The 9,899-nt window shown below is 39.1% G+C and overlaps 1 protein-coding gene across 1 annotated transcript; it reads right to left on the reverse strand.

Moving 5' to 3' along the window:
• Positions 1 to 360: 360 nt before the first annotated feature.
• LOC107789632 (cytochrome P450 78A6) lies at positions 361 to 3,063 on the reverse strand. The gene is made up of 2 exons (XM_016611486.2): positions 2,003 to 3,063; positions 361 to 1,180 (listed from the first exon to the last, which is right to left on the reverse strand). The coding sequence occupies exons 1-2, from the start codon at positions 2,969 to 2,971 to the stop codon at positions 557 to 559; spliced, it is 1,593 nt and encodes a 530-aa protein (XP_016466972.1). The 5' UTR covers positions 2,972 to 3,063; the 3' UTR covers positions 361 to 556.
• Positions 3,064 to 9,899: the final 6,836 nt, after the last annotated feature.

The raw sequence follows: 9,899 nt of genomic DNA on the forward strand, positions 1-9,899 counted from the left end.
TCCGTTTTAAATAGATTATCATAGTTTGACTTAACATAAATTTTAATTAAAAAAAAAAAGACTTGTGAGATATTTAGTCGTAAGTAAGTCATACATTTGTATGACGGTAAAACTTTTGAAATTTGTGGTTTAAAATTTACGTGGTTATAAATACTTTTATTAAGAAAAATTAAAAGGTGTCAATTATTTTAAAACGGAATAATAATGAAATGATGTTATTCGTTTTGAAACAAAGAGAACGTGGTTTTTGTCTCTTAAAATTATTAACTATAGATAATTGAGCATTTCTCGAGAAGATCCTTCATTATGCTTGTGCGCGGCAAACGTCAATGCACATACTAGAAAAGAGAGAACGATATATTTACCGTAGCTGAAATTTATATTAACTTAACCATCATTTGTACAAGCAAACCCAAAATTACTGTCTAAACATCAACGCAAAGTAAAAAAGAGGAAATAAAGAAGAAGAAGGGTTACAATCAAACATTAAAATGACCAAACAGTAGACGAATATAAAGAGGAACTGCCTTTTTTAAAAATAAATATTGTATCACATTTAATTTGATGTAGTACGTCTGGATCGGATCTTGACCATAAGTGGGTGGGCCATTTCACAAGAGAGTTTCAATACCTCAGATAAGTCAACGTTGCTACCGGGCCCAAACTCGAATTCGTGCAAAAGCGTTGCAACCCAAAAAGTGACTGTGGTCAAGCCAAGTGTCTTTCCAGGGCAAGATCGCCTTCCGGACCCAAATGGTGCCAATCTTAGGTCAGACCCTAACACCGAGAAATCAACGTCAGTATGAGCTTTGGTCACGAACCTTTCGGGCTTAAACGTAAGAGGGTCGGTCCAAACTTCTGCATCCCTCGTGATGGCCCACATGTTCACCATGGCCGTGGTCCTAGCCGGCACGTGATAACCATCCACTATGGTATCCGTTATCGAAAGCCGGGACCATGACAGTAGTGGGCCAGGAGGGTGCAATCTGAGTACTTCTTTTACTACCGCAGGTAAATATGTCATCTCTGTTATGTCGGATTCTGTTACGGCTCGTGATCTACCGACGATTCTGTCTATCTCGGCTTGGACTTTTGACTGAACATTCGGATGAAGGACAATTCGTGCTAATATCCACTCTAGCAACACTGTCACGGTGTCAGTCCCCCTAAATATCATTTCCTGCAAATACGACACATAAAAGTAAACGTCAATATTTATACACTTATGATGTGAAAATTAGTAAAAAGTAATTACACATAACAAGTGCAAACTAATATCCAAAAAAAAAGATAGATAACTAGTTGCAGCCTATTTCGATTATGGTTCGTTATTCTTCTATAAATCCCCACAAGCAAAAAGAATATTAATTAGCATTTTGGACATATTAGATATTTTTTTTACGTATTTAAATAAAAATAGAATCGAAGAGCAAATGCGCCATGGTCCCGATTAAAAAAGAAGAGAAATAGAAGAGGTAGTTTCTTCCAATCCAATTGTGATTATGAAATCATAAACGTGCTGATTCCAAGTGTGTTACTGCCTGCATTGACCTAAGTTATTTTTTTTCACATGAAAGATTTATTTTTACACGTAAGAGATCTATCTTTTACACATAAGAGATCTAAAAAGATTTTTTTCTTAAATTATAAATTGTAAAAGGGAATGATGTATAAATAACACCATCAAATGAGACGGAGTAGCCAAAAGATATTAAGGAGCAAAAATTCTCGAAAAGGACTAGTCATTTAAGAAGAAAAAGAACTGGTTAGTTATGTTCGTTTTGTTTTGTATTCCCTATGTTTCGAAAAGAATGAACCTATTTTCTTTTAACTCAGTTCCAAAAAGAATGACCTTTTTCCAAATTTAAAAAGAATATAACTTTAATCTTATAATTTGACTCTTAATGAAACGATATATATCATAAATTTTAAAAAGTTTTTTTTTTCTTAAACTCCGAGTTAATTGACACGAAGAGATTATTTGTTATTGCTATTTGCTTACCCAAAGTACTGCAATCATATCAGATTCTGATAAACTCTCTGAACCTTGAAGAGATAGCAAAACATCCACAAAATCACGATGATTTTCACCAGATTGAGCCTTATGTTCCTCAATAATCCTTCTCACAAACTTATTCACTTTTGGCACAATCTCTGAACACCTCTGTTTAATTTTCTGTGGATCAAATTCAGATAACCAAGATAAATGGTCAGACCAATTAAGCATACCCAATAATTCATACCCTTCATCTACCAATTTTATCAACTCCTCAATCTCCATATTACAAGAATCAAGATTGTAAAATTTTCCAAAAACAGAAGACATCATATTATTTAAAGAAGCCAATTTTAAACCATCTCTAACACGTAAAATGTCATTTGGACTGTCTTTAAACATAGTAACTAATTGTTTTGCAATTTGGGACCTTGGTTTTTCAGAGGCTATAATTTGCTTAGGAGAAAAAAGATGAGCAGCTGAAATTTTTCTAAGTGTTCTCCAATAAACACCATAAGAAGCAAAGCCAATTGCTCTATTAAACATTAGCCTATAGGCTGATTCTTTAACTGGACGATCAGCGAAAACTGAACTGTTGAGTATTTCTTTTGCTACATCTGGATTACATGTAACAATGACTCTTGTTTCACCTAGGCTAAAAGACATTAAACGTTTGGCTTGTAAATTTTCTGCCATGGCTAATATTTTGTGGTGTGCTAAACCAACCATAAGGTTTATACTTCCTATTATAGGAAACCCTTTTGGGCCTGGAATTGGTTTTGACACTAAAGAAGAATTATTTTTCAATTTGTGTTTGCCCCAAGCAGGACCACCAGGGTAAGACCAGTAAATAAGGTTCATAACTAGCCAAATGAGAACAAGAAAGAGTGGGAAAATAATTGAGTTTAAGGAGGAGAAAGATTTGCATTTTGAAGCTAAAGCAAAAACCCAAAGGCTTTCTATGTCTGTTCTCATGATTCTTTTGGGAGGAAAGATTTATATGATAGAGAGAGAGAGAAAGGGAAGGAGTGAGAAGGAACTATATTTGGTGTAGGTGTATTAATGAAAGAGGTATTGGCTGGTTTATATAGAGGAGCAAATGGAACTATAGTTGACAGCAGGAGAGTATAACTGAATTATTTTTAATTTTAAAGGTCGTATGATGGATGAGCAAAATCTAATCCTGAGATAAAAATTCAGTATCATCTTATCCCTTATTTGGTTACTAATTATGAGATAAGTTATTCCGAGATTAAAAATTGTACCGAGATAACTTATATCTGCTAGAAGGTAGAATAGTAATCTCAGGATAAAACAGTAAATTTGGTAATCCCAACATTAATACAACATATCAAACAGTGAATAAGAAATAATACCAGAATTAAATAACTAATTCCAAAATAACTAATCTAAATATAACTATATCAGCATAACTAATCCCAACATAAACGTGACTTCAAATCATACGGCCCTTACTTTATTCTTACGGAGTACCATTTGTCCTCCGTCCTCTTTTATGTGAATATGTAAGAAATTAAAGAAGAGTTTTGATATATAGATCAAATATATGCAAAGTAACAAAATTATTCGGTTAAATAAACAGAGATGAGAGTTTCATGTCTTTACATTTCCTCTTTTCTTATAAAAGAATTAACTTTTAAATCAAATGGGTCGCAAAAAATCACGTCATTAAGAGAAATTGTAAATACTAAGATTAAATAAGTTTCAGAAAGAGAACAATGTTATTTATTTGAGACTTATTTATTAAGAAAGAAAGTATATGAAAATGGGAGAGGAGTAACATAGTTTTTGTTGAGGTCAATGTCACGAGGTCGTCTTTTGCGCCACTATCGGTGATGTGGCAATGGCATGCTTGAGAACTTGAGAGATCCACAGTTATCTTATTCAGTTATTCTGGATATCTAACAAACCCTTCTTGTTTATCTGCCTATTCATCTTTTACCCTGATTTAATTTTGTTTACCCGTAAAACGGTACAATTGAATTTATACGTGGTTTCTAGACAAGTGAACTAATTTGATCCTGAAATAATATAATAATCGAAAAAATACGCAGTACTTAACCTTGGCATGTAGATGAAATAGCAAAGATAGTGATTCCGTGAACACGGTTTTTCGAACACAGCAATAATGGGATCAGAAAGCAAGAGAATGAAATTGTATAAAGTTTTGTATAAAATATAATATATGTTCTTGCCAGAAACTTTGTGTGTCATACAATGATAACTGAGCTCACTATTTATAGCTATGTCTAGTGAAGAAGGTCCTAGGATCGTACCCTCCTTTAATGTGAATTATGAGAATCATTGATTGAGATATAACGTTGAGTATAAATGCCAAATTCTCTGTAACGCTCTTAATGCTGTAGAATATTCTGTAGTAAATGCTACCGGGCGCAGAATTTTTAATACACTTTTATGAACGTTATCCGTTCCGGTGACAAGCGTAGTGGCTGCGTTTGGTCCTCAACCATCCTATTTGGATTCCAAGTGTCCTCCTTTTAGTCAGCCAAGTATCATATCATATTTTACCCTATATAAATAGTCCCCCAGCTTTTCGGTGACATAACTTTGTGTTACCGGAAAGTTGGTAGTAACACCTTTTTGGCAGGAATTACTATAACTCCCTCTGAAGGTCGCTGACAGTTGATTAGACGCACGTCTCTCCGTATTTAATGCCCTGAATACGCGTCATCCCATAATTTAGCACAGCCATTACCGATTATCGAGGTAATCATGGCCATGAATTTAGCCGCCAGAATATTACTTATACGCTACTTTCTTTTCTTTTACGCTTCACAATTGCTTGAGTTTCTGATTTGCATCCTTGTTTTCCATCATTTTCCTAATTTTCTTCAAACACAAACTCTTTACCTTCTTTTTTCCCAATGGTTTCTTCTTCCAAACCTGGTGGTTCTTCAAAGAATAAGAACAAAATTGAGGACTCCATTCCTCCAACAGTGGATTCCATCATCCTAAGGAGGCTTAGTACTTCGAAGGATTTCGAAGAAAAATTTCCTACCGGTAACCCTCGTACATGGGCTATTAGTAGGCATCCTTCTTCCATTCGTCCTTCCAGTATCCTTGCTGTGAAGAAGGATTGCTGCTGCAATGAATTAGAAATCATCGCTCCTGATCTATCGGAGCGAGTGACCCTTCCCAAGGAAGGTTTTACATATTTTTTCACGTATCCCTTCACTTTGGGTGCGTTTTCTTTGAGCGGAGAGCTTGATTCTGTGATTGCGGAATTTCGCCTTCGCTACCAGGTATGTTTGGCACAGGTAAGTCCTTCAGTATGGAGGACGATCGCCTGCCTCCGACATTTGTGCCAAGAAACTGGAGAGGAGCTAACCTTAGCTCATGTGATGAATCTCTATTCCCCCAAATTCTTTCGCACGGGAATGATAAACCTTTGCAAGTGTGGCCCCCATGCTTTGTTGTCTAGCATGAATGATGACAATGACCGTGGGTGGATGGAGTGGTTCGTTGCACTTGCTACCAATGACATCATTCCGATAATGGCTTCATCCTTTCCGGTTGCTTGGAATTGCACTCGCAAGTTTGTTGTATAATATTACTCTTACTAAATATTCTTCTATGGCCGTATCATCTCTTCACCCTTCGCATATTTCAGCAACTCGATGGCTCCCACTGGTGGTGGAAGGTTTGAACTGTGGGTTCAGAAGATTTTGGATGTCACAACGCCCGAAACTCGTTCGTGGAAAGAACTAGCCCTTAAATATGGGTGGAAGGCCAAAATTCATGGTAACTTTAATTTACCTTGCTTCTATTTTTGTATATGAAGAACTTGGTTGAACCCTTCTGACTTTGTTCATGGAATTAGGTCTACCTGCGGGCTCTGTTGCTGTCCCCGATGAGGACGTTCTGGCTAATCCTGCTGATGCAGTGAGGCTGCTTCAGGAAGCACTTACTCGAACAAGTATCTCTGGGCCTGTTTCGGGTGCAAATATTTCTTTACGGAGTCCCCGGCCGGAGGATAATCAAATAAAGAGAAGACGCTCCTCCGCGGCCAGGGAAAAGAATAAAAAGGCAAAGCTTGATGCCCCCGAATCATCTCAGGTGGCGATGATGACTGGTCCTCCTTCTAGGCCGGTCGGAGACACCGTGACGATTGATGATGATGAAAAAGTTGTTGATGAGGGAGCTTCTTTACATAGAAGGCGACGATCCTCATTATATCAACAGGATGCTCGGCCTGTTGAGATAGTTACACCAACCGAAGACGATGTCTCGGCACTTTGGGGAGAGTCTGATTTGATAAAATATGCCAACTCCCGTTTTCGGGCCCCAATTGCTGCAACCGGTGCTGCGGGGCTGAGTACCAAGTCCCTGCTGTCTTTGGTTGGCGAGCGTCAAATAACCAGCACTGCATTTGATGTAGCTGTTTCTCACTCTTCAACTCCATCAGCTTCATCTCCACCTTCACTAACACCAGCAACTGCTACATTATTTCCATCTTCATCTACTCTTCCACTAGCGGTTGCTACACCATCTTCATCAGCCGCACCTGACCATGAAGAAGGTGTTCCTCTTCCACAGTCCCCAGTTCATGGGAACTTGGGGCAAAATTGTGCTGCTCCTTCTGAAGATCCACAAAGGAGGAGAAACATTACTCTTTCGGTCTCTACCGGGTGCAACCTGCTATCACGGCTGGTGGATCTTGCTAATTACCTGAAGCCTTTGGCTTTAGAGAAAGATTGGGTAAAGATTCAGACACTCTCGGGCGAGTGTTTGTTGATGTTTGCTATGCATAACGCCGCGACGGTACATTCCTTCTTTCCTATGTCATTTCTTCTACTTTTGAACGAATGTGTTCTATGTTTTTCCTCTTCTTATTTTATAGGCCAACTTTCTTGCCTCTGAGGGCCTTCAAAGGTTGATTCGTGAAATGGAAGAACTTACTTTTGAAGGGGATCAACTTTTGGCGGAATGGGACCAGATTGTTCTCTGCCTCTCGGAACTGGAAACCAGATCTACTGAGGCCACTGTTTTGGAGGCTCATGTACAGCAAAGTGAGTAAGAAGTGGTAACCCTCAGCCAAGAAATTAGGCCGCTGAGGGTTAATTTTGATGAGGCCAAGTCCAAATGGGCAAAAGTCCAATACGTCGTTCTTGCTGCAACTGACCGTGAGGCTTCCTCTGCTGAAAGAGTGATTAGCTTGGAGGCAGCCTTGAACTCGAAAAGTCAAGAGGTTGCTATTGTGGAGGCGAAACATGCCCAGCTAGAAGAGAAGTAAAGAAAAACTATCGAGCATAATAGGCTCTTTAGTTCAACTGTCCGCGAGCTTGACGTCAGCCTCAAATCTGCTAGATTCGCCCAGGAAAACCTTTCTGCCGAGGCTATTCAACTAAAAGAAGAACTTAAGCGCCAAGCAGCTTCCCTCATTGTTGAAAAAACTTATTCCATTTATAGCATGAGGAGGAAAACCTTGGAAGAGGCCGAAGTTGGTATCATTGATATTGATGCCGAAATTGCTAAGGCCCGAGAGCTTGAGTTGGCTGCAAAAAATGGACTCCCGGCGTAGTCTGATGCTCCAGGTTCTTCTGATTCCGGTTCCGAGTTTTCTAAAACTGAATAAGGATCAGAAGGCGATGAGGTCGAAGACCAAACTGGGGAAAGCGTTGAGCCATCGGCGGAAACACCTACTCTTCCCGGCAATGCAGATACTTCTCTTCCTCCTGGTTCCGGAAGCGCTGCAGTTTAACATTTTCTTTTCCCACTTTTCACTTGTAACGTTTTAACCCGTTCATGTAAATAAAGACATATTTTATTCTTTTTGTTCAGGTGTCGTTTGAGTCTTACTTATGCAAGCCTTTAACTTTTGCATTTGCTCAGGTATTCTGCGCATGTTGTTCCATTCGCACTTTACTATGTGTAGTCTCGGATGCCTTTTCTTCGAAGCATTTTGGTTTTGAGTATTATCCCTTTTACGTGAGGGTTTTCATGAATCTTTACACAAGTTTCCCTTTTACATGAGGGTTTCTATGAATATTTGCGCCACTTTTCTTTTGGCGTCATTTTCATATGCGACTTCGGGTGTATTTTTACCTTTATGGCATTTTGGATTCCGGACATTGATTCTTCCGGAACCAACCCTTTAATGTGAGGGTTTTTATAAGAGAGGTCCCTCTTATGTTTACGGTGCTCTTGAAGAGGACGTCTCCTGTTCATTACAGAAATAACATTTGAAGTACTTGTTTAACTTTCAAATGACAAAGTTAGCTCATCGTTCAGACAAGAAACAAGATAAAAGCAAAAGGATTTCATTTTATTCATTTTATTTTTTTAAATTACATATGCATTTTGCTATGCAGAAAAGAAATTGTCATTTCTTGTGGCTATCTTATACAACTTATTTCTACGAGTTGGCTGCGCAGTCCCCGGTCCCGATGATGCATTTTGTTTCCGGATTTTTGTTCCCGTTTGACATAGCAATCATTGTTGCCCTATCCTCATATCATTCCCCCCTCAGTGTTTGAATGCGAAGAAAGCGAATTGGAACACTTGAAGTCTTGTATCTTCGAAGGTTTAATGACTCGGCCGGTCATTTCGAGAGTTATAGCCCCGTTTTCCCCATTTCTACTTCTTTTTGTGTTATTCAGCTATATTATGTTATATCGGGTTAGTTGGTTCAGAACAGGAGTGGTTTCAGAGTGAATTGAGACACTTAGTCTCTTAAGTAGAAATTTAATTTGGAAAAGTAAATTGGATGTTGACCTATGTGTAAACGATCTCAGATTTGAATTTTGATGGTTCTATTATCTATGTTAGGTGATTTTGGACTTAGGAGTGCGTCCGGAATATGATTTGGAGGTCCGTGGTAGAATTAGGCTTGGATTGGTGAAATTGGAAATTTGATGATTTCGGTCGGTAGTGAAAAATTTGATATCGGGATTGGAATGGAATTCTGAAAGTTGGAGTAGGTTCGTAGTGTCATTTGTGATGTGTGTGCAAAATTTGAGGTCATTCAGACGTGGTTTGGTTGATTTCGGCATCGGTTGCCGAATTTGGAAATTTAGAAGTTCTTAGGCTTGAATCCGAGAGTAATTTGACTATTTGATGTTGTTTTGAGTGATTCGAAGGTTCGACTAAGTTGGTATGTAGATATATAACTTGTTGGCATTTTAGGTTGAGGTCCCGAGGGCCTCGGGGTGATTTCGGGTGGTTAACGGATTTATCAAAGTTGGAAAATGCAGCTGAAGCTGCTGCTACTGCTATTTTCGCACCTGCGTAAGAAAGCCTCGCAGGTGTGAGGCCGCTAGTGCGGGCAACGCTGGGCTAGGCAAAATGTGCAGGTGCGAGTTGGAGGTCGCATCTGCAAGCCCGCAGGTGAGAAACCTGGGGCGCAGATGCGAAAAAGGGAAATGATGGGCAGGCTTTGCAGAAGCGGAGGAAATGCGTAGGTGCGCCTTCGTAGGTGCGATGGGTTTGCCGTAGATGCAGAGTTTGGGCGCGTAAGTGAGTTGCATAGGTGTGGCTCCTTGGACCGTAGGTGCGGTCGCGTGGGTGCGAGAAAATGGCCGCAGGTGCGAGGAGCCTGGGCAGAAGGTACATATTGCACACTTCGCGAATTTTGGTGCATTCTTCACCATTTCTATTCGGTTTTCGGAGCTTTTGGGAGAGATTTGAAGAGGGAATCAAGAGGATTTCGTTGAGGTAAGTTACTTGAGCCCTAATACTTGTATATATGGTGATTTTCCGTTCTTTAATCATTGTAATTAGTGAAAATGAGGGGTTAGGGCTTGGAATTTTTGGAGAGTAATTTAAGGATTTGAAGGACCAAACGATGTCGGATTTTGATAAATTTGGTATGGTTAGACTCGTGAGTGAATGAGCTTTCTAGTTTTTTAAATTTTGTCAAATT

This window comes from Nicotiana tabacum, chromosome 23 (assembly GCF_000715075.1).
Source record: "Nicotiana tabacum cultivar K326 chromosome 23, ASM71507v2, whole genome shotgun sequence".
In the NCBI taxonomy this organism is placed as follows: Eukaryota; Viridiplantae; Streptophyta; class Magnoliopsida; order Solanales; family Solanaceae; genus Nicotiana; species Nicotiana tabacum.

Bases quoted from the DNA above. Each gene is read 5' to 3' on its own strand.
- LOC107789632 (XM_016611486.2), bottom strand. From the start codon at position 2,971: ATGAGAACAGACATAGAAAGCCTTTGGGTTTTTGCTTTAGCTTCAAAA. The intron at 1,181-2,002 runs GTAAGCAAATAG...TCGTATTTGCAG, and splicing joins ATATGATTGCAGTACTTTGG to GAAATGATATTTAGGGGGAC.